Genomic DNA, 25,621 nt, shown 5'->3' with positions numbered 1-25,621 from the left:
GAAAAAACTATTCATAATTTGTGAATATAAAATAAGTTACATTATTTCAACCAGGGTCTTGCTATTGTGAATTTGTGCAAATAGGGTCCTGTTATTGCAAAAATTGCTAAAAACCTTTTACACAAGATTATGCTCAACAATCGCTGCTACTAAATTAGAGATGCAACATACAAATATTTGGTACTTAGCTCAACACAGAATATTCATTTCTGACGAATAATGGAAACAAAATCGCTCACATTTTTAATAATTTCAATTGACAAATTTGAAATAACAAAACTTAGTTATGAATCACTTTTAATGTGTTATGCATTACGTAAATTTAAACAATTCTTAAATTTATAATATTTTATTTAAAAAATTGCGAGAAATTAATTTTTATTTACATTATATTCTACTCATTAATTTTATAAATAAATATAAATTGGTCAATTATTTATTTAAAAAAAAAATTATGATTTAATATTAATAAGAATGCGCACACAAAGTTTGTAAAAGTAGAAATATTTTCTTAGGATACTACATCTCGAATTTAAACTTAGGGAAACTAGTTAGTCTTGAACCGTCTTTCTTCACCCCCTCCCCGGGAAGTGTTAATTCGATTAACAAAACAACAATGAAGTAAACCAATTTGTGAAAAGGTCCAATTAAAAATAAATTTTTGTGAATGGTCCGCTAAGGGACCTAAATTTCTTCTAAACAGACCCCTGATGATCTGTCTATTATGGAAGATATTATACATCAGCACTGAGGTTAGTGTGAGCTAGGAGCAGAGCTCATATCAATCAGCTATTGCTGGGTCATCCATCATAATTTAAAATAAACTTCTTAATTAGGAAAATTTGCACACTGTCATCATCATTATTTAAAATAAACTTTTTAATTAGGAACATTCCCACATTGTCATCTACAGCAAAATATTCGCCATATCATGGCAACTTACATGCAGTGGCCAGCAAGAAATCTGCCAAATCGACCCATTTCTTTTTTTTTTGTATGCTTAAGAATTATTTGGCACCTTGATGATTGTAGTTGGTGCTCAATACATCCCATTACCAGAATATCCCACGCAATTATAATTCTACTAAGGTTTCCCTTAACATTACACAAATCACTGTCTTTCTTTTATTTTTAATTTGTAAGAATTAATAAAGAAAATATTAAATTTCCTAAATAATTCTTAACTCTCATTTAAATTATATTTCATTACTTTCATCACTCATGTTTCTTTTCATTGCTTTACTTAAGAAAATATTTCAAGAAAACAAAACCTAACTAATAACACTAAAATTTAATTCATTATGAAAATTAATCATTCCAAGAGCTTCAAAAGGAGACTTCTATAGCAAAATGATTTTTAATTTTAGAGAAATTCAAGTATTTTTTTATTGCGCGGTTACATCTCTAATTATATAAAAATACTATAATAAATAAAATACATTTTTAGGATAAAATAAATACAAGAATTTAAAAAATAGTAAAAAACATTCATAATACTTAACACCTATCCAATTTAATATTTCAGTACCAACAACGAAAAAAAAATTAAATTACTTAAAAACAGGGAAATTCATTTGAAGGAATCAAAATAAATACAAATTGATCGAAAAGAAAATGTTGAATAGTAACGATTTTAAAAACTACATTAAAATAAACTCTTAAAATTCAAAGCAGACTTATTGGGAGTATAACATATCGATTTCTCTGCCCACACGAATGTAAACATATTAGAATATAAACAAATTAGCCAATAAAAGTAAAGGACATCGATTCCAATGACAAATATAATTTATGACTTATTCAACTGAAGTCTTTTCTTTGAATTTCACAATTCATTGCATAAGTAGTACACAAGATGAAAGGCTGCGCATTTGACCTTCATGAGTTATAATAGAATGAAGAACTTACATAATAATCTATATAATTTTTATAATATTAATAAATCTAACTAAGCAAAATTATTTAAACACAAAACATGGTGAACAAGTCCTAACACGTACCGAAATACGAACACAAGAAATGAACTCAAATTAAAAGTAGAAAAAGTAAAAGAATAATTTATTAAAAAAAGAGATTAAATGACATGATATAACAATTTTAATCGCTTAGTAAACATAAAACTTTAGCGATCTTTTAAAAACTAATTCCGAAAACAACATATGTATAAAGAATATTTACCCAAGTAGCGCTGAGACCTGACAGACTTCTCAGTCAGCCAGTTAAAAGACCGCAGCAGCTGCAGTGTGCAGTACAATTTAGTGAAACCGCACAGATGACGTAATTGAGTACCTCAACTTCCGGTGACGTCATGAAAGGCGAACTTACAATTTCAAAACAAAAAAAATACTATTTAAAAATACGATTTAAAAATAAAATATTGACTATATCAATGGCAATAATTAGATGATAATGATTACATCGATTACGTAACTATGTAAAAGAAGGGCAAATCATTTTTGCCGTTTTTTATTTTAATAAAAAAACGTTTTATGAATGAATTGCATATTTAAAATGAAGAAAGATCTTATTAATTTTCTTTTTTTTTGTTTTGATACTAGATAAATTTTAGTTTCAATTATAAAATTTCAGGGCGAGTGGACCATGAAAGGCCTAATAACCTAGGATTCGGATAGATAAAGTAAAGATAAGTGTCATGTAACAATTAAAGTTATTAAATGTTTTTAAATATATCTAATCATGCAAAAATCTTTAAAATGTGCAAAAAAGAAAAAAACGAAACCAAAACTAATTTACAGTTAAGAAGCTATTTTGCGGTACGAAAAACTCGGATAGTACAATAGTTTCGTTCGAGTTTGTGACATCATGCGTCAGCTATTGATAGCGCATGAGTAGATGTTTCACATTTTGGAGCTGAAATAAACTGTGAGCCAGAAATAAGAGCCTTAAGGGGTCTTGTTACTCAAAATTAAATACTTAATGTGATATTATATTTCTGAAAGTCTATAGATGATAATAAAATTAACATAATACAATGGCTAAAGCTGAACAAGTTTTAAATTTAGAGCCTGCTTCCGAGCTTCATTTCGTAGGTAGGTTCAGAAATATTATTTTCTGCTGTCGTAAGCCATATTGAATGCATAATGTTTGTATATTTATCAAATATCTTGTAATTTTTTAAACTCTGAAATATGTTGAAATACTGATTTTATTCAGTAGTTTGTATTTGCATCAGTCGATCAAAAGACTTTGTTTATCTGAAGAGACCAACGAAAAGTGTTCGAAAAATCTAATGTTAAGAATTAGTGTTTTAATTACTCATTTCTGTATATGTTGTGTGTTAGTAATTATCTTATTATATCATCAAATGAATTCTTCAGTTTTCTAGTGAAATCCAATATTTTACTATATTTTCCCTGCTTTCATCCAATGATATCTCAGTTTCACGTTAATCTCCCTAAGAGTCACGTTTTACGGAACATAAAACGGTAACATTTGTGATTATCATCCTCTTAGATTACAATCTAAGCTAAATTCATCACGCTATCTTTTAAGCTGCAATTCATTGCCTGTTATTATTAACTATTAAATTTATTTTTAACTTTACTAGCATTTTATCTACATTAGTAGCATTTTATTAACTTTAAACTAGATAATAACAAGAAAAAATTATTTTGCTTTCTTAATTTCTGTCTGGAGAGTTTTTATACTAAAGGAAGAAATTCTCTTGTTTTCCTTATATTTTAACAGAAAATTTGATTTTTATTATCAAAGCAGATTTTTTCTTCTTGTAATTTTCAAAAATCTTTTTTTTTTCTCTTTTGTTCAGATTCTGTATTCAGGGGTCTGTCCAGGCCGAATTTACTACCGTTTAGCTGTACCTTCACAAATTCAATTTTAGGTAAAACGGTAGTTTCCCAAATTCAACTTTAGGAAAAAAGGGTAGTTTCACAAAATACTTTTCCTTAAAATTTCCTTAAGAAACGACAAATCTATATTTTAACCATGTTTTTGTATTGATTTTTTAATTTTTCACAAATTATGTTTAAATTTTCACAAAATAGGTACCGTTCACAAAAACCTAGATAGACCCCTGGTATTGTGAACTTAGTGCAATAAATGCATGTTCACATCCCAATTTTAGGAGCTAACAACAAAAATACCCACATTTTACTTGTTAATTTTATTATCTATACATGTTATTATATTTCCTAGAAAAATAAAAAATTAGTTGTGATAGTTAATGTTAGTCATCAGTTAAAACTGGCCTTAAAAAAACTATACTACATATTTATATTAATGTTGCGTACTATCTTACAATCACTACATACTTATTTACTTACATTACTACATACTACTAATCTTGCATACTATCTCAGAGCTCATTCTAGGCTGAGAAAAGGGCAGGGTGCAAAAGTTTAAAAAAAAGAGCATTATTATTCTAAAAAGGCAATAATTTCTTTCTATGGGCTTTACACGTTCTATTAAAAACATTGTCAATTTTTTTTTTACTTTACTGAAAGTACCAAAGCAATCATATTAATTAATAATTTTTATTAATAAATTAACATACCATATATATCGAGTTAATGAGCTAATTAGCTTAGTACTTTATTTAAAATGCATGCATATATTAATAAAATAATAAATGTATGTTTTTAAGTGTCTGTAGTTATGATTTATTAATTAAAATGATTAATAATAATTATGATTTAACGGTAGTGAAGTAACTGCAAACTTTCAAAGACAAGTACACTATTTTTCCTTCCCCATATAAATCTATGTATTGACAGCAATGAAACTAAATAAAAAGAATTGAAAATAAAGAAGGGTTGAGGAAAGAAAGGGCAAAAAGGGTATGTAGTCTATTACATCAGGGCACTAATTTACTTCAGAGGTAACGGGCACCCTGTTTACCCTGCCTACAATGAGCACTGCTATCTTTTAATTATATCTTACATACTCAAGGCCAGTGCTAGGGACTTATAATTATTAGCCCATAAATTAGCCAAATATCAAAAGTATTAGTCAATTTTCAAAATTCTTAACCAAAGGTAAATCTTAAAAAAAATAATTTATGATTGATATTTTCCCATCATAAAACTTCAAATTCAAATACATTATTAGTACATATTTATTAAATACTATGCTATTATTTTATAAAATGCAAATTCAAATCAAGAGTCCTTTTATAGTTGGGGAGGAGTAAATGAGTAATGAATGGGAGAGGGAATGAAAAATGTAGATATTGTTTTCTTGTCTTTGTAAAAAAGAAATAGATTTGATTAATTTTTGATAATTCAGAGATTAGAGCAGTAATGTAAGGATAAATCTGAAGCAACATTATTTTATTGTCACATTATTTTATATACTACTGTCATGAGAAAACATACAGGGTTACCGCGCGCCTGGAAAGTCTTGAATTTCAGTATTGAGCAAAATTTGTCATGATTTTAACTACTTTTTTTAAAAAAAAAGTCATGATTTTAATTATTTGTTTAAAAAAGTCATGGATTTAGGTCACTGAAAAATCTAATTTTTAAAATGGAATTTACCCTCCTCCCCCCAATTTCATGGTGTTCCGAATATCTGAATTAGTATTAAAATCCCCACTCAGAGTCATATTTGAGTAAAATATAAAATGTTTTTAACCTGTTCTTTAGGTATTCTATTAGGTTCAGGTATTTTATTGCTTCAACTCTTTCTTTACTCTGTTTTTTAAATTTAAAATCTATAAATATGAAGATGCAGAGTATCACAGTTTTGGTTATACCTGTCATTTCAATGAATGTTATTACAATGGTTTTTTAAATTTATTGTTGTGTTTTTGTCGGAGAAAATAGTAACTTCGTTAAGTCGTGAAAAATTCTTGGAATTAATCGTGAAAAGTCATGAATTTCAAAATCTAAAATGTAGCAGATACCCGGAACATATTTTCTGCAAAAATAGTTAGATAATAATATGCATCTTGCTAACACTAGGTGTTTTATTGACGCAAATTGTATTAGAAAATTTTGTCATGCGATATCGCGTAATGAACGTGGTCATCTGTATTTTTCTGTAGTTTAACCCATTTACTTACATAATCTCTCTAATTTCTTGCATTATCTGGACTTAATAAAATACTAAGTTGTTGTGGGACGTATGTAACTGAAATTACTTTTATCAAATGAAAAAAATACAGGATTTGTTGAGAAAAATTCCCTTTAACCTTTTTTTTTCCTTTTCTGATCGAGAAGAATAAATATGTTTCGGTAGAATCTATTACTTGCCAATACTTTCGCCAAAGCATAATTTTTTATTTCGCCAAAGCATTATTCGCTGAATGTATATTAATTAATTTTTAATACCTTTACCTATAAATGTATTTATATTTTTTTTTTAAAAAATGCACCTTTAAATATTTATTGTCTTATAATTTTCAGTTTAAATTATAGAAAAAAGCTGTCAATTTGTCTATAATTTAATAAATTTTTTTTTTGAAAAAATTTGTCCATAATGATTGTTTTTCAGAAGTTTAATTATTTTTTATAAACCACAAATTTTTCTCTTATATTGATATTAAATTAGTTTACTTTTTGAAGCACACACATAAAATACCGTATATTCTGGCGTATAACGCGCACTTTTAATACAAAAAATAACATTGGAATTTACGGGTGCGCGGTATACGCCGAATGTAAAAAATTATAGATTAAAAAAATTTTAATACTATAGAAAAATTATTTTATTTTGAAGAAATAACATACCTATACCTATATACTTTATTGATTTTCGTTATTACATAAATAGTTCATTATATTCGTCTTCCGTTATTTCTTCAGGCACGTCATCACAATCTGTTTGGTCTACATCAGTGTTTCCCAAACTTATGACTTTTGTGTACCCTTTCTAAATTTTTCGTAATGCTGTGTCCCACTANAGTTTAATTATTTTTTATAAACCACAAATTTTTCTCTTATATTGATATTAAATGAGTTTACTTTTTGAAGCACACACATAAAATAGTATAAAGAGGTAAATTGAAAATTATTGAGGATCAAATTCAGTCATTTCTAAATATTTCACATTTGTTAATTTTTTTATGATGTTAAGTGCCCTTTAAAAATTCAAAGTGTCCTTTTTCTTGAAGAAACACCCTGCCTTTTCTTTTAATTATTATTCCATGGAGAACTCTGGTTTTATTACTTGTAAAAATTTTAAAAGAAATATGTAATAGTTTATCTGGGGTTGACTATGAGTTATATCCTTCAACCTTGTGGCAAAATTTTTTCTAGCTATCTGCGACCAAACTCTCTAGCACTAATACCTTTCTGCAAGATACTTTTAAGAATAAAAAACATATATGTTACTAATTTATGTTACAAAAAAAAACTATAATATATATATCTTTTTAATTGAACACATAATAATTTTTTATTCTAATATTATGGGTGATATTCTTGCATATTGTTGGTGGGGGGAGGGGGAATAACGCACAAATTATATCCTTCTAGAAATAATCATCACAATAAAAAAAAAAATCAGGAAATTCGTAGCAGTAATTGCCAAGAAAGATCGATGACAAAATCACGCGAATCAAACTCCCATCATGCGTGTTTCGTTTCCAGATTAGGTTGTTGTAATAAATAATATCCTAAAAAAATATCAGATTTAAAAACTATGGAGAAATCAAATAGTAATAACTGCCAAAAATTTAATTATTGCCTTAAAAAGTAAATATTCAAATGCACGATACGAATTTTAATATTGTTTGAAATATATTGGGATACATAAAAACCACGCTAGGACTGAGCGATGTAAGAAATTTTATATCATGATACATCGTCTGTTAGACATCGCGATTTAGCATATGTTCAAAAATTATCTATCAGAAATCTTTAAATTGATTAAAAATAAATAAAAGGAATAAATCTATTACAAAACAAAATGTCCTAAGTAAAAACAAACCCAAGCTTCATTTTAATTTTTTTTAAATTAAAAATGACGTAAGATTTATTGGTTTAAAAATAATAATAAAACTAACCAAATATTTTACAAACATGCATTAAAAATTAAAAGGAAAAAAAACGAAAGTAGAAAAGTATTAACTAATGATCTAATTCTATACTTCATGAATGTGAAAATAAATTTAAGTTTTTAATTTATTTATTATTATTTTCTTTTTAGAAAATAAAATCAACTAAGGATTTATTTGTTTAAAAATGATACTGCCTGTCTAACAAAGTATGAAACAGGTATTGAAAGAATTTTAAGAAGAAATAAAAAAACTTTTAAGTACTATTGTTAAATTATTAAAAAGCGTCAAAACATAGCTTAACTTTTTATTCAATTAAAAAAGTATTTGTTTTAACTAATAGCCAAAAATTTTTTATAATTAAAAATGACTAAAGTTTTATTTGTTTAACAATAATCAAGTTCTTATACTTACGTGCATTAAATAAATTTTATAAAAAAGCTAACTTTTTATAGCAAAGTTAAATACAAAATACCGCTATTAAATTGTATTGCTTAAAATGAAAAACTATAATTAAAAGAAAAAACAATGAAAAATCTCCTTTTTTTTTATTCATATTTTCTTTTCATTAATAGATTGAGTTCAGAATGAAAATTTAAGATAGCAGCGAACGATCGCCAAGTAACTGTAGGTCTACTAAAAACAATTGACAAGAATCGTTAAATCCTGACAGAAAAAAAGAAAAAGTGACGAAATAATGCACAATGAAACGATCGCTAAGTAGCAAAAGTATCACTAAAAATAATTTACTAGAAACGTTAAATCCCGACGAAATAAAGTGCACAGCGATCACGAAATAACATAAGTCCAGCTGAAAATAATCTTCAAGAAAAGTGAACTTCCGAAGACAAAAATGGCGCATAAAGAATCTATGCATATATTTCTAATTCAACGCTGATCCTCGTGCGAAACCGGGAGTTCTGATTCAATTCGTTTTTCGTTATTCAACCTCGCCTTCATAGCTAGATGCTATCAACAGCTCCGCAGTTAAACGAAATCAAAATAGTCTTCGGCAGCGTGGTGACATTGTTAGCCTAGGCAAGGATTCTCACATGTTAAATTGTTAAACCACGGGCGTTGTCTTATATGACGGCTTAAATCAGATTTCTGATGCATCGCCTAAAACGAGAGTCATTCTGGGCAGCTTAAATCAAATTTCTGAGGCATCGCCTAAAACGAAAGTCACTATCGGCAGCTTAAATCAGATTTCTGATATATCGCCTAACCGAAAGTCATTGTATCGGCCAGCCGATATATGCATTAAATCGATATTTCGCAATGCATCAATTTATAGCCCAGTCCTAAACCACGCTGAAATCAATAACTGCCAGAAATGCAATCGAAACATTACATCGATTTGCGACACTATCAGCGTAAATTGAGCGCATTGAAAAGTGATTATCTAAATCCTTGATTCAAATATTAAGTGAAAAATATCTGTAGAAAAGAAAAGTAAAAATTTTCTCTTTAAGAGAAAAAATTTTCTGCAAGAACTCTGCAACGTTCTGCGACAATGTCACTGCGATTCTGCCACAGGGCCCTTCAGGTTGTTCCCTTTTTTTTCTTGTTTCTCACGTGCCAGTACTGTTAACTATATTTGTCAAATATTTTAACTGTGTATTGATAAAAATCTTACAATGCTTCTTATGATGCAACAATTTATGTTGTTAGCTTAATCATCGTGCGAAGCGTTTTTAAAAAATGCTTACGGGTGCTTATTTTCAATTTTCGTTTTTTAAAAGACCTTGCAGATGCTTTTTCATGGGGTGTTTTTAAAAAGTGCTTAGTTTTCCCTTTTCAAAAATGATATTTTTTTTCTTTAGAATGGCGATTTTCGCAACGCATTATGCTTTTCCACGGCCGGATTAACCTATAGGCACACTAGGCACGTGCCTAGGGCCTACGAAATTCAGGGGCCTACGAAAAACTTGGGAGAAAAAAAATTTTTAAAAAAATCAAACGTAGTGGAATCAGAAAAACAGTTTTGTTTTTTTGATTCCACTACGTTTGATTTTTTTTTTCTTTCTTTTCACGATAAATTTCGCACTCAATAAATTCTTTTTATTCAGTAATTTTATCATTAGGTTTGTTTTTTTTAAAATTCCGTTGATCTTGCCTTGTTCCGGGTTTTAATATTTATGCTAGTGCGTTTTTTAACTAACGTTTCGGTTCGATAATTTTCAAGTGTTTTTATTTAGTTTTCCTTTTATTTTATTGTCCCCCCCCCCGTTTATTAGNGCATATGCATATACTGGACTGGGCTCGGTGAGATTATTGGACTCTCATGTGCTGCATTTTGCTGCACATGACTCTGCTGCATTTTGCAAGGTATTCTCAATTTCAGGCTTTTCCACCCTCTGATATTGAACCGAATAATCTCTGATCCTTTTATAATGGCTAATATAATTTTTTAAAAAATTTTCTTTGTTAGAAATTAGTTATTTCAGCGTGATCATGTAAAGTCTTTGAAATTTATTTTGCATTTTGTTAATGTATATATTGCTTAAAAATATTTTTTGTGTGCTTGTTGTTTTTAAATTATTTTTGCTCCTGAATAGTTTCTTTCTCATAGTTATTCTTATATTAAAAATGTAGTAGGACTGTTTTATTTCAAAGTCCCATTTTATATAAAATGTCATTATTAATTTGTATGAACTTGGTAGTCATTGTTTTATCATTTGTAGGTCCTTTCACTGATGTGGTCACATCTTACCTCAAACTGATGAACCCTCTAGATCGACGTGTTTGTTTTAAAGTGAAAACCACAGCTCCAAAGAAATATTGTGTTCGGCCTAATAGTGGTGTCCTAGAGCCTAAACAAGTAATAAGCGTAGCAGGTAATGTTTATTTCAGAATGTAAACAATTGCTTTGAATTGTTGAAATATAATATTTCTATTAATCGTAATGACTTAAAATACTATTCTTAGAAAATTGATTTTATCTACATTTCATAAATTAAGAACATATATATTTCTTGACTGTTATGCACTTAAAATCATCAATGCAAGCTGAAGCAGAGAAGCATGCTAGGCCACTTGCAGGGCACATAGATTAAAGAAGGGCCTCATTTAGTTCTGTTAGTGGCAAATATGATAATTTTTAACTAAACATTAGTGTTCTAAGCACCAAATATTTTTTTCAGTAAACTTAATATTATATTTCAGAAAATTAAATACTTTTAATTATTTGAATTTATTTAAAAGTAAAAAAACTGATGCATTTTTTTAAAAAACTTCCCATTTTTTCACAATAATTAATTTATCAAATATATATATATGAAGAGGGATATAAATTATAACCAAAAAGAAGCTTACAGAATGAAAGTGCTCAAGAAAAAATATGCATTTAATAGAGTAATATAAATTTTATTAAAAAATTTTTTTATTACATTCAGAACTTCTCTCTGGCCGGATGCGGCCTGCAGGCCATAGGCTCTGCACCCCTAGTTTAAAGAGATGTAAAGTTCTGGAGTTATAATTTTGGGACTAGACTCCTGAATACAAATCTGCTGTAATAATAAAGATTGTTTAATTTATAATATGAAAATAAATAATAAGACTATGTTGTAAATTACTGCAAAAACTAATTATGTGTAAATGTTATTATTAATTTTTTTTTTTAAATAGACACAAATTACATAAAAGAATACGTGAAAAAATATTGAAACTCTTAATTTGCATCTTAATGATTTGTTTTTTACTGTGTATCTGAGGTGTAAACAAAATGTTCCAATACCCAAAATTTAACAAAAAAATTAAAATTTTAAAAAATTGATAGTCACTTGGAGAGTTGACCCCAATTAAAACTAATACGCTAAAAGACCATGTTTTAAGGAGAAAAAAGAACATTACCATTTTTTCCACTTCTTTTTCATTTAAAAAGCACTTCTAGTCTTTATTTGTAGAATTTTACTGATAAAGCCTTTTTTTTCTTTTTATTTTAGTTATGCTCCAACCCTTTGATTATAATCCCACAGAAAAGAATAAACACAAATTTATGGTCCAGACAATGATTATGCCAGATGGGGATGTAAATTTAGACAATTTAGTAAGTAACGATGTGTTTGAATCGTGTTTTCAGAAATTTTATATACATGAATATGTATTAACATAAATACATTATAGTTTAACATGGTGTGTAGCATTTTTAAAAAGTGCTTAAAGGTGCTTTTTTTTTAATTTACGTTTTTTAAAAGCCCTTAAGGGTGCTTTTTTTACTTGGAGTTTTTTAAAAAGTGCTTAATTTTCTATCGTTTAAAAAGCGAATTTTTTTTTTTCCTTTGCAGTGTCGATTGTTCTAAATTATAAAAAAAAAACATTCTTTTTCACAATTTTCTCTTCGATATTTATCAGAAACTAGTTATTTTATCATGATTATGAAAATGTTTTGAATTTTATTGATTTTACGTTTATGAATTAAGAGCTGTAAGATAGAAAAAAATAATTTTTATTTCTGCACAGGTCCTAATTATAAATTTTTTTTCTTTTCGAAAAATGATGAAAAATATATTTTGAGGGCTTAAAAGGTGCTTATTTTTTGTTGTAAAATCAGGCTACGCACCCTGTTTGAGAATTTAGGAAGAAGCTGTGAAAAGTATTTTTGTTATCTCATACAAAAAATCCCTAAATGAAAATTTAAGCATTTACATTCTAAACTGCAACAAATTCATCCATAACAGATGAGTGACTTCATATATGTTATATTTGTGACAAAGCATGCAAAAAGCTAGTGATCAGATAAATAGTTTGTATTGTGCACAAAATTAAAAAAGTGATCATCCTGGTTAACTTTTAATCTAATGTCCTAATAGTTGCAGGAAGCTACTTAAAGTTCGAACCTTTTAATGTTTTACTTTTCATATGTTTCAGTTTGACTACACCCCGAGAACTTTATTAGTCAGTAAAAATGATGAGCAATAATAAATGATGAGCAATGATGTTTATAGTCGTGTTCTCTTACCATGTTAGCTTAGAAAGTGTAACTATTTTAAAAATAAATATATAAGTGTTATGATTTTATTCGAGGAATAAAATTTTAATTTCCTCTCTTTGCCAGATAATTATATGTTACTTATTCAAAAAAAAAAAAAATCTGGTTTTGATCATTTTATATTAATCAAAATCTTATTCAATTTTGTTTGATTTAGTTTTTTGTTTGGTTTTTTTTTAAATGTTTAATGAATGTTAAAATGTTTGAATGTCACTTCTTACTGATTAAAAAAAATAGGTCGTAAAGTAATTAGTAGAAAAACTATTTTGATATCAATCTCCAATGTAGTGCTTTTTTTCTCTTGTAAATTTATCTCCATCAAATTATTATTTACTCAATAACAATTATTCTTTAGTACTTTCCAAACTTTTTCAAGTCAAGCAGTTATATAATGTGTATATTTATATATACACTAAGTGTTTCAAAATAATGTCTCAAAAATGAGTAAAAAAATATTAATATGGCGTTGCAAACGCAATCCAGAGCCATTGGGAGATGCAAATTGTGCATAACATACTGGGACAATGAACAAAAAGCTTTCCAATTTATTTTTCCCCCTTATCGTATTTCCACAAATGTTAAATATTTGTTGCCACTGTGACTAAAGACAATGCTAAGAATTTTGTGAGGCGCTTGGACAGATTCATTGCATGGAACGGCTCACATTTTCAAACATGCAATTTGCAATCCCTTCTAAAGCCTCCAGATAGCATTTAAATTTTAAGACCCCTTGTTTCTATGTTTTTTTTTTTTTTTTTTTTTTTTTTTTTNTTTTTTTTTTTTTTTTTTTTTTTAATGTATCTGCTATGCCATTTCATTTTGGCCCTGTTATTGTTGCTCTCTGTATGTACATTTCATAAATCATATTTCATTAATGTAAAAATTATAATTTTCATGTAAAAATTATAATTTTCATGTAAAAATTAAAGTCAAATAACAAATAGGTTGATGTGAAATATATTGTACATAAATTTAGTTAATTCTTTGTATGTTGACGAATAAAAAAATGTTTCTCTTTTGCTTAGCTTTATTATGTATGAGTATTGTTTTTTTTTTATAATATGTGGTTTTACATCTAACGTAGATTATTTTTAAAAAAAATTTTAATAGTGGAGAGATGCCAGGCCTGAAAGTCTTATGGATTCTAAGTTAAGATGCGTCTTTGACATGCCTGTCAATGAAACTGTTCAAAATGTAAGTGCGCCAAATTTATTTTTATTTTAATAAAAAAGGAGATTTTGTTATGTTCATATTTATTATATTGTTAAATAACATAATTTGAAGCTTTTAAAACCAAAAAGAAAATATTCCAATTTTACGTACAAAGGTTAAATAATGCAGTTGTGGCCATCTTAGATACAATGTTAGTAACAATTTGTAGCAGTACTATTTTATAATGATATTTTTTTTTAAAGTGTCTGGTGATATTGAACTGTCACTAAGTTTATTTTAATCCACTTAATGAACAAACATTTTTCTTATTGTTTAAAGTTATATTCTTTTGTGAATTTTTGTAAAAATGATAAATTTTTGTTTTAATGGGTTAAATAAATCATTTAAAAATTTAGTAAAGTCTATGCATTTTTAAAAATTATTTGTAATAGTAATCAGAATTAAACCTATGAACACAGATAATTTTACCAGTGTGTGCTTATTATTTAAACAGTGACTAGATTTTTTTAAAAGGAGAAAATTAATAAAAAGACAATGTTTTTAAAGGGTGGGCTGCTTATTTTTATGAAAAGGTTAAATAAAGCTTATTTAAAGGGATCAAAGGGCAAGCAGGGCTGGCCACCCTTATAAAAACGTTTAGGAAGAACACTTTATTGTATGTGAAATTTTAATTACAAAGCAACTTAATAATGATGCTTGAATTAGAAAGGAAGTATAAAAATAAGTAAAATTGAAAAATAAGTAATATGTATAGTAGTTTTGAAACTCATGTTACATAAGTTATCTTGTGTCTAATATTTTTGGGAATAAATTTTAAAATTTTATTTGCAGTGTTAATGTATAATTACTATGGTAGTAGAAAATTTCATTATATTTGTCACTTTTCAGATAGTGACATTAAAATTCCAAAGTTAACCCTTTCCCATAATTATTAATGAAAGTGTGTTTAAAAGTTTTGTATTTTGTTTCCTGTTAAACGTGTTCTTTATTACAACAACTTCTGAATTTATTAGTATATTTCATCTACAAGGATGAACGGGCTGTTTTAAATTGTGCTTTTGTTAATGCATGTATGTATAGAATTGTGCTAAAAAAAAATTTTTTCTGTATCTTTTTACCTTGAATATTTTTTTTTACCTGTCACTAATTACTAATTGTAGTAACCAGACTAACCACTCATTAATCAAATTTATGTTTCAAATTTAGTGTGTTGTGTCATAACTTCTTCAAATAGTAAATGCGGATAATGAAATAATTATTTCCCTGATATAGAAAAATAAACTTGTCAGTAAAAACTTAGTTCTATAATTAAAAGGAGGGAAATCCAATGTATTTCAAAGGTTTAAGAGAGAAAGGAAATTGATAAAAACAAATTATTCCAGCTATTCAATTTTTTTAATGGCAATTTGTGCCTTTTTTAGCTTGTTTGAATGCTCAAAACACATTTATTTTTTTCACTTTTCTTATAAAGCAAGAGTCAAGACTTAAGACTACCTATTATATTTTGGCTTGAGAATTTCCACGGTAATCTAATTAAAAAAAGTTTTTTCCCCTTAACTATCAAGAGCTGTTGTTTACAAACAATTAATTAGAATCTTTTCTATTCCTTAAAAAATTCTAAAAACAATAAATAAAAAAAGAACGATTTGATTAAAAACAAAAATAAAAAAGTGCAAAGAAGTCCTCCGTCCATCAATTAATTCTGAAACTTAATTTTCTTTCCTTATAGAAAAGCAAAATAATATAAACTCGAATCTGAAATGCTGTGAGCAAAAAAAAAATTTTAGAGGTTCTAATGCAGAAGGATAAAAAGGCAATAAAGGCTAGTTCTAATATAACCAAAAACTAGATTATTGATTCCAAATATTCAATTTTATTTTATAATGAAGTTTTAATTTCAGTGTTATATTATTTTTGATTTAGTACCTTTTATTTAATTATTATTATTCATGTATAATTTTATTAATGTTATACTCATACATATATAGAATGAAGTAGTATATATACCTTAGAATCACCAAAATTTGAATTCCGTAAATACTAACTCTAAAAATATATTTCTGTGTTATTGTACTTCTGATTACTGAAACCTAATTTGGAAAGGGGCCCCTCTGTAAAACACATTAAATTTTTAATATCAGCATAGTTGTCTATTGATTTATTTATTAATTATACTGGGTAGCCACTGTACAGGGAAAGCCTGAAAATACAAAGAATTAAAAAATCACCCGAAATAACAGAGAAAATGCAGGGAATTTTGTTTGACATTTTCGTCTTTTAAAAAAATGGTGAACACTCAAAGCACAGCCTATGGGATATTTACGATTATTTCAACTTTACTAAATTATTTGATTTACTATGGCATTATTTGAGTATGTTCAGCTATTCCTTTTTTTTTTCTTCTTTTTTCTCTTAAGTTTTTCCAGCAATTAAAATGAGCATAGTTAGCCCAATATAGCTCTCACAAGAGCACAGTAATTGTGTTTCATCTTAATATATTGTGTATAATATGTACAGTGAAAACATAGGGATTTCTTTTTTCAGATTTGAGTGGCAACTGTGTTATAATTTTTTCTAAAAAAAAAAACTTACAAAAATTAAGCAGCAAATCTTAAATATGACAGGGTTTACTTTTACCGTTACTATTTGATTTTTTTTTTTTTAATTATATTAGGTATGTGTGTGTGCTTCATTTGATGCTTAACTATTGTATGTTGCTTGCTTATCCCCTTAACTATATTTGTGAATCCATGGCCTGTCCAATTCCTTATATTTCAGAATAACTTAGATACCAATGCAGTCCAGCGAGAAGACAAAACAACGGTTAATAAAGTCATGGCAGAATCTTCTATCAAATCATCTTCAAAGGTAAAACTGCCTATTTCAATTGAAGATTTCAGTGGAAAATCATATTTAATGACTTAATAAAATCAGCCTAATTATATGTAGAACTACAAGAAGCAGTTAACTAAACTTATTTTTCTCGTAACTCTTTACTGACACTGGGCAACACATTTTAAACAAATTTTCTGCTCTCCCAAGGGAATATAATTGATTTCTAATCAATTCGATGCACTGAAGACAAATATGACAATGAAGCAGCTGATTTAGCTATATTTTTCTTTTTCTCTCTTTTTAATGTGTGTGCATTGTTTAGAAAACTGTGTAAACATGCATGCATAAAATACCTTAATCTGCTTTCTTTTGGCTAGTCACTTATAATGAAGATGGGAAAGCATCTCTTATAACAAAAGTAATTAACTACATTGTTGTTAATTAATTTTCTATGTTGGCAATGTGCTTAAAATAACCTAGCCCTAGTTATTGTTGAAGAAATTAAAGTGAATGGTATTTATTATGTAAATATAATAATACAATTATAATATATATGTATATACATTAGTCCAGAAGCATTTTTATATGTAATGTTCTGCAAGAAAGCTTTTATTTAATTTTTTTATTGATATTAATAAAATCTTATTTTAATGGTATTGTTAAGCAACTCTCACCAGTTAAAACTATAAATAATTTTTTTTAAACGAGAATTACAAGTAAAGGAACCTTAAGTAGTTGAATATGATGTTATGTATTAATTTCTAGGCACGTATTTCTTATAATGAAACAGATCGTGATAGCTTATGAAATTTCAGCGCAACTTAGGCATAAACAATTTTGCAGGTATATGGAGATAAATAATTCTTCTCCAAACTTAATTTGGTCTGCAGAGACTTAGGTAGTTCTGCAGCTAGCACGGTAGCAATTATGAAAACCTGCTGCTCTACAGTATTATAGCGCCTTTATAGCAGACACATTAAAAAAACTTTGAAAATATTCCAGTAAATCCAATTCATTTACAAAGCATTTTAAATTGTTGCCCTATGTTATAGTCCTCATTCATTCCCTTTCAGACCCTGAGGATCTTATTTGTTAACATCTAAAATGAGGATAGTTTTGAAATCTTCAGCTGTTTCTAGAACCTGAGCTTTAAAAAAATAATACTAATTGTTCCCTTGTGAAGTCATAGATATGTGTAAAGTTGTTCTCTGTTATTAAAAAATTCATTTTTTTTTTTGTTTAATCACTTTTCTGTAGTAATTATGTTTAGATCGTTTAAAATTTGTATTAAAATGTGCATTTTGGAAATGGCAGTGTTTAATATTAAGTAGACTTTATATTTTTTTATGCTTTTGTTCTATTAATTTCAAATAAAAATTTCGACTCCGATCTTCTTAATTCGCTATAAGCTTAAGTGTTGGTCTCATTAAAAACTATTTTTTTCTCCCTATAACTTAATTTCAGAAAAAATAAAGATTCTAATATGGAATAATAATTGTGTGTTTGCTATTAGTGCCTTTGTTCTTCATTATTTTGTGTGTTTAACCATTACTAAACTGCTAACAGTTTAGACTAATCTGTAATTTTTTTTAATGAAATGTAATCATATTAATTTGACTATTACTTTGTGTAAAACATTTTTTGTATCTTTGTTTAGCATGATATCTTCCAAAATTTTATTTTTTCAACATATTTTGTTTGCAGCATTCTATTCTTATATCGGATATTTTTAAAAATAACCTATTTGTGTTGTTATTATTAGTTGTATGCCTGTGGTAAGTTTTATATTAATGAAAGATCTTTTTTGCATTCATTTGTAGGCATCTAATGTAGATTTGGAGTTAAAAGAAATGCAAGAGGAAAACAAACGACTCAAAGGTGAAATAATACGAATGAAACAAGAAAACTCACAATTGAAGGTTTGTAAAGCCTAGTTCTTCAATAAATTTTGTTGAATAACTTATTTAATAAGTTATCCAACGGTTATTATTATTAAATAAGTTATTCAATAGTAAACATTGCAAATACTTTGCATTGTTTTTCATTTCATGTTGTATAGTAATATGATGAACTAAAAAAGAAAGAAAGAAAAACGGTTTAGTTGGTAAAAAGAACTATCAAAAAATGATCTTATGGGAGGAATATTTACTGGAAAATGCTCTCCATGATATTACCAATTTAGTATAATATAATTGGGGTTTATTCTAGCAATGGTATTTTAGTAGTCCTAATGGTTCACCAAAGCTTAGTGAAACAAAAATGTTTAAGAAACTAATTTAGAAAAGTTTAAGTGATATAAATACACAAGTTATACACATCTTTTATAGTGCATATAAATTATTGTGCATATTCATGTAAAGAATGCCAAAATATTTTAACCATTTTATGTTTTCAACTTTGAACTATTCAAATGCCAGTTGGTTTTAAAAATCACTTTTTTTTTTACAATATATCAATCCCACATTAATCACTTGTTTACATGCTTGATTTAAGACAATACTATTGCAAATCCAAGTCCTTATGTCAATCGCTTTTTTTGCTGTATTACGTGTTTCCGCATGATCTTTGAAATCATACTCATGGGCCATGATGGCTCAGGGGATAGAGAGTTCGTCTTCCAATGAGGTAAACCGGGTTCAAATCCCTGCGATGGTTGGTCGATAAGAATCCGCATCAGGCTTGCTCAGACCACAGTGCTGATGTGAAATATTCTCAGTGGTGGACAGATCACGGGTTAGTGTCCCTTTACCATCAGGCTAACCTTGGGAGGTTCTCATAGTCTTCCTCTCCATGTAAAGAAATGCGGGTTAGTTCCATCAAAAAGTCCTCAACGAAGGCAAAATTTATTCCAATGAGCACTTGATCCAGGAGTTGAACATTAGAATCGTAAAATCAAAAATTGCGTCGTTCAACGACAGTTATAAAATGAAAAATCATAAACCACAAAGTCATCAATTTGTTTGAGTTTAGTAACAGTTATTAAGTTACCTATTTGCTGTAGTCAATTCCACATTAACTGACAGGCATTCATAAAGTTTTTTTTTTAATGGTAGAAAAGAGAGCAAAAATCATTGCCCATTATTATAAAACTAAGGTTTTGGAAAAAATTTTACTCCCAAGTGTCCTGAATATTTATGGAGTGGAATAATGGTTACTACTTTAATTTAATGTAAAAAGTTTTTGCATAATTTATTTTGTATTATTGTAATTAAAATTTGTAAGTGTATGAGAAGTTATTGGTCATTATGTATGCAATTTGATACATCAAGAATGTATTCTAATTTAAATAAAAGTATTCATATGCAAAAATTCATAGAGCAACATCTTTCTGTCCAGTCCAGAACGAGACTCTTCCTTCATCTCTCAGCACCCTATGTTCTAAAAAATAATCTAATCTAGTTCTTCCTTTCGCTTGAATCAATTCTATTACACAAACTGCATGAACCAAGTCTCTCACTGTGTTGTCATGTATTTGTGAATCCAATTCTTATAGCTGCCTTTTAAAATTATTACTTGAAATTATAAATTATTGTATATTCACATATGAATTTCAAATGCGGCATATTGGATATTAAAAAGTTATAAATTATAAGCTCATATTTGAAAATTTAAATAATTAGCCTATGCTCTGCATAAATAAAAACTCCTAAGTAATTATAAAAGATTGTGTCAACAACAGGTACAATATGTGCTCCAAACCACAATCAGAGTGTGTAACCATATTTTTGTAACAAAAAATAATATTATGTAGCAAAAAATAAGCCTTTTAAGTACTTTTTAAACACAAAAAAGAAATATTTTTTATCACTTTCCAACAAAAATAATAATTAGGATCTGTGCAGAAATTAAAATTATTTTTTTCTATCATTTAAAGTTCTTAATTTATAAGCATAAAATTAAAAAACTTTACATAATTATGGTAAAATAACTAGTTTTTGATAAATATTGCAGAGAAAATTGTACATTTTTTGTTATTTAGAATGACAATAGACACGGCAAAGAAAAAATCTCTTTTTAAAATATAGAAAATTAAGCACTTTTTACAAACCCCGAATTAAAAAGCACCTTTAAGGGCTTTTAAAAAATGTAAATCAAAAATAATCACCTTCACTTTTTAAAAACACTCTGACACTTAAATATTTCAGTTTTTCTAACTCGTTAACCGCTTCCCTGATTGTNGCTCTACATAAGTTAAAAACTTGAAGTAATTATAAAAAATTGTCTCAACAACAGGTGCTATATGTGTTTCAAACCACAATCAGAGTGTGTAACCATATTTTTGTAACAAAAAATAAGCCTTTTAAGCACAAAAAAGAAATATTTTTTATTACTTTCCAAAAAAAAGAATAATTAGGATCTGTGCAGAAATTAAAATTATTTTTTTCTATCGTTTAAAGTCCTTAATTTATAAGCATAAAATGAGTAAAATTAAAAAACTTTACATAATTATGGTAAAATAACTAGTTTTTGATAAATATTGCAGAGAAAATTGTAAATTTTTTGTTATTTAGCATGACAATAGACACAGCAAAGAAAAAATCAAGATAGAAAATTAAGCACTTTTTACAAACCCCGAATTAAAAAGCACCTTTTAAGGGCTTTTAAAAAATGTAAATCAAAAATAATCACCTTCACTTTTTAAAAACACTCTGACACTTAAATATTTCAGTTTTTCTAACTCGTTAACCGCTTCCCTGATTGTCCCGAGTTAACTCTGCTATTGCAAATATTTATTATCCCAACAAAACTCGGGGGTAACAGAAATTGTCAGTAAGTTTTATTTTATCTTGTTTTACTCTACTGGAAGCAAAACAAGGAGAGAGAAAAAGATAATCTGCTATGATTGGAAGTTTTGCTGTTGGATTGTGGGACTGCACACGTATTTTGTGCGATCTTATGTACCATGGTTGCTGAATTTACATAGGAAAAAAATATTTTAAAAAATGGCGTATCACTTCACAGGCGTTTGGAATGTATCACTTTGTGTAGTCCTTTGTTTTAAAAACTATCATACAAAGACTAATATTTAACAGAAAATTATAATACTCTGCTGTGATTGGAAGTTTGCCAATTTGTGTTCGGTAGTTTTGCTATTTTTGGGACTGTAGACATGTTTTGTACAATTGTATGTACGATGGTTGATGAATTTACATTGAAAGAAAAAAAAAAGAGTAGAAAAATGGCGTTTTTGAGCGTAAGTGAAAGTAATGCAGATGATTTTTCTGATTATGAAAATGTGAACATATACAAAGACTCATAATTTAACTTTTTTCATTTCCCCGAGATAATTTGGAATAGTAAACTGATGGTAAATTATGTTTTTTACAGGGTATCTGCTACATTTTAGATTCTCAAATTCATGACTTTTCATGATTTTCCATGGCTAATTCCAAGAATTTTTCATGACTTAACGAAGTTGCTATTTTCTCCAACAAAAACGCAACAATAAATTTAAAAAAGCATTATAATAACATTATTCGAAATAGGCATAACCAAAACTATTATACTCTTCATCTTCATATTTATAGATTTTAAACTAAAAAAAAAAAAACAGAGTTAGGAAAGAGTTGAAACAATAAAATAGCTGAAAAAAATACAAAAGCAAAAAAAAAAAAAATTTCTGCAGAATTATATTCTAAAGATACTTTTCTTGTTCATCAGAAAGGAAAGAAATACTCCTGATTTTTGTGTTCATGTCAGAATTAAAAAAATTCGCCAATAACTGGTTTGCTTCAACTAGAATTTTAAATTGATAAAATTAAAAAAAAAATAATAATAAAAATTCTTAAATCACAGAAGAGAGTTTAAAGGATAATTCGCTCTAGAAATGATATTTTTTCTTTAATTTTTTGAAGGAACACCGTAATTTTTAAAGAACAGGATAAAATCATTTCATATTCAAATAAAATATGACTGAGTGGTGATTTTGTTAGAAATTCAGATATTTGGAACAGGATGAAATTGGGGGGAGGGAGATTCCATTTTAAAAATTAGATATTTCAGACACCTAAATCCATGATTTTTTTTAAAAAATAGTAAAAATCATGACATTTCATGACAAATTTTGTTCAATACCGAAATTCATGACTTTCCAGGTGCGCGGATACCCTGTTTTTACACATAAAAAATAAAATTTTCAATTTAAAACTTGTGTATTATGTTTTTAGTTCCTTGTATTTATTAATGAAATAAAAAATATGTTGATTTTTTTGCATTTTTTTCCCCTCAAAAAATTGGTAAGGGAAGCGGTTAAAAACTGGCAGTAAATAGGGAACATTGAGTAACAGGGTATATTTTAAGTACCAGATATAAATTTCAGCTGTTATATGTTTATATTTGTCATGTGTTACTGTCAAATTTTAGATATCATAAAGATTTTACAGAATTGTTATGATGAAATACTTTGTGTTCTTCTAACAGGCAGAAGGACTTAGGCTGAGGTCGCGTGGACCAACAACTGATGCAGGTTCACAGCTTGGAGGTCACGCAGGCAGCGCAAAAGTCCCCTTCGATGACAGACTGCAGGAACAACCCCAGTCTCCCATGCTCTACCTGGCCGTCATGCTCACCATTGGCCTGCTGGGCATCTTCCTCGGAAAATTTGTCGTTTAGACCTGTCCTTCGCACCTTGTATCCCTTTTTTTTAAGCTATTGGTTTGTTTGAGAAGTAGACAGTTGCCAGAAAAAGCAATCAGTGACAAAAACAATTGAAAACATTGGAATTAGTGCCAGAAATATATAGAAATTAACATGGCAACTATTGACTAAAGCTTTCCTTTATTTCCTAGTTTTTTTTTTTTTTGTTTCCTTTTTGAGTTTCCACCTTTATAATTTTGAAGTAAATTTCTTTTTGCCACTTTTTTTACTGCTTTCAAAACTTAGTTTAAGTTATATTTATGAGAAAGATATAAGACGAGGTAATTTTTTTTGAAAGAAATTTTTTCGTTGTGTGCTTCCCCCCTCCTCTGTTTGTATGCAACATACAATCAGTTTGAAAAATCATAAAGAGTTATTATATATTAAAACTTTGCACTGAACTATGTTTTTAAATATTGATTATTTGTTTTTCACAATATAATAAATATTATATCTTTTTGAAACATTCATTATGTTGTGGAAAACTTTAGTGTCATTACAAATTTAATTTCTAAATCTTTTATTATTGGGGGCTGTGATGTTTTAAATTTAAGAGCTTTTAGCTTGATTGTATAATATTACATTTGTGCATCTAAAGATTAAAAAAACAAAAGCAGTTTTGCGACAATTGAAATAGTTTTAGGTGTGACTGAGGAATCTACAATGGGAACTGAATGTTTGGTACATTTCTTAACTCAGTTCCACTACATGAACAGTGTTCTATCCAGTAACAATGTATTTTCATCCCTGTTAAATTCTTGTCAATGTAACAATTCCAAGTAATAAATTTGTTATGAAATATTGATCATTTGCTTCTCTATCAATTAGAGTAGGAAGATAATTTTTGTTCAAACTACAGTGAACTCGCACTACTATGATATCCGATACAACAATAACTTCCTCTATTGCAATGTTTCGTGATCCCTGCGAACTTGCATATGAATTAATATTATCGACCTCTCAATATTGCCTATCGACCTCTCAATTTTTTTCTTCAAATTTCAACCATATTTTCTCTATTTATTATTGGTTTTCAAATGAGGCAAAAAAAAATCGTATTTTATCATCTTTTGCCTTTATTTTTTCTCTGTCTTTTCTGACAAAAGAAGACTCACTGGTGATTATGTGACCTTCTATTCTTAGAATTACCTCCCTTATCTCTTATGAAGTCACTGATGTAACATTTCTATCTGATTTCATATTCAACCATAATTACCACTCTGCAAATAAAATTTTTATGTAATATATAAATAGATTTATAGTTTATACATATATAACATTAAAATTTTAAAATATATATTTTTGTGTCCCCAAAGTATGCAGGCCCTCGATATAATAATATATCCCTCTACAACAATATATGGGGTCCCCAAAATATTGTTGTAGCGAGGTTTTACTGTATTATAATTATAATCATATTGACAAAAAAAAATTTAATGTGCATTTTACTTTCAACAGCAATTGACCTTTATTAAATTTTATTTCAAGGGAATAGAGAGACTGTGCATAGAGTTTGTCTTGATGTTAAACTTAAAGCTAACCTTATTTTATACCACTTATGGCATTGTGATATGTAGGAAAATTTTCACACATGCAGCGTGAAACTCAAATGGCAGCATTAATATGTGCTGCAATTCCTGTATGGACTCTCGTCCTAATGCCAATTTACCATCACAGGGCTGTTTGGTTAAGGGCTACAATAACACTTTTACAAAAATCTCTGTAATGATTTGCTTTAATGACTTAAATTATGCAAATTCACATAGTAAACGTGAAGGCATTTAGTGTTCCGTTTGAAAAACTAAAAAAAAAACTTCTACATGCTCACTGATACAATTAATTTGTTTATATTTCATTGTAAATGTAAGTTGTTTTTTCAGCAGTTAGCCCCGTGCATTTGCACGTGTTATTTAGAATTCAGATATTTTAATACAATGTTATTGCAACAAGAATGAGGAAAGTGGAAGAAAACTCGAATTTTTAAATTGCTCACTGTTTGTAATTTTGTTTTA

General features: G+C 27.8%; 2 protein-coding genes across 4 annotated transcripts in view; one reads left to right on the top strand and one right to left on the bottom strand.

Annotated features, from left to right (window-relative positions):
• LOC107448975 (solute carrier family 41 member 1) overlaps positions 1-2,300 on the bottom strand; it is a 41,387-nt gene extending 39,087 nt beyond the window's left edge. The window contains exon 1 of one of the 2 annotated variants that reach the window (XM_043038822.2): positions 2,179-2,300. The gene's annotated coding sequence lies outside the window, so the exon portion shown is untranslated. Of the gene's footprint in view, positions 1-2,000 lie in introns of both variants that reach the window. The other variant, XM_043038823.2, reaches the window with a different exon arrangement.
• A 287-nt stretch (positions 2,301-2,587) lies between these two features.
• On the top strand, positions 2,588-24,414 carry LOC107441442 (vesicle-associated membrane protein-associated protein A). Of its 2 annotated transcripts, XM_021144642.2 has the most exons (7): positions 2,588-3,050; positions 10,660-10,812; positions 11,920-12,023; positions 14,076-14,159; positions 16,917-17,006; positions 18,794-18,892; positions 23,394-24,414. In XM_021144642.2, the coding sequence occupies exons 1-7, from the start codon at positions 2,993-2,995 to the stop codon at positions 23,583-23,585; spliced, it is 780 nt and encodes a 259-aa protein (XP_021000301.1). In that variant the 5' UTR covers positions 2,588-2,992; the 3' UTR covers positions 23,586-24,414. The 2 variants fall into 2 exon arrangements, with proteins under 2 accessions (XP_021000301.1, XP_021000302.1); XM_021144643.2 differs by lacking the exon at positions 16,917-17,006 and having other exon boundaries at positions 2,616-3,050.
• Positions 24,415-25,621: the final 1,207 nt, after the last annotated feature.

This window comes from Parasteatoda tepidariorum, chromosome 10 (genome assembly GCF_043381705.1).
Source record: "Parasteatoda tepidariorum isolate YZ-2023 chromosome 10, CAS_Ptep_4.0, whole genome shotgun sequence".
NCBI lineage: Eukaryota > Metazoa > Arthropoda > Arachnida > Araneae > Theridiidae > Parasteatoda > Parasteatoda tepidariorum.
Note: the sequence above shows the minus strand (reverse complement) of the source record. Positions and strands in the feature narration are given on the sequence as shown.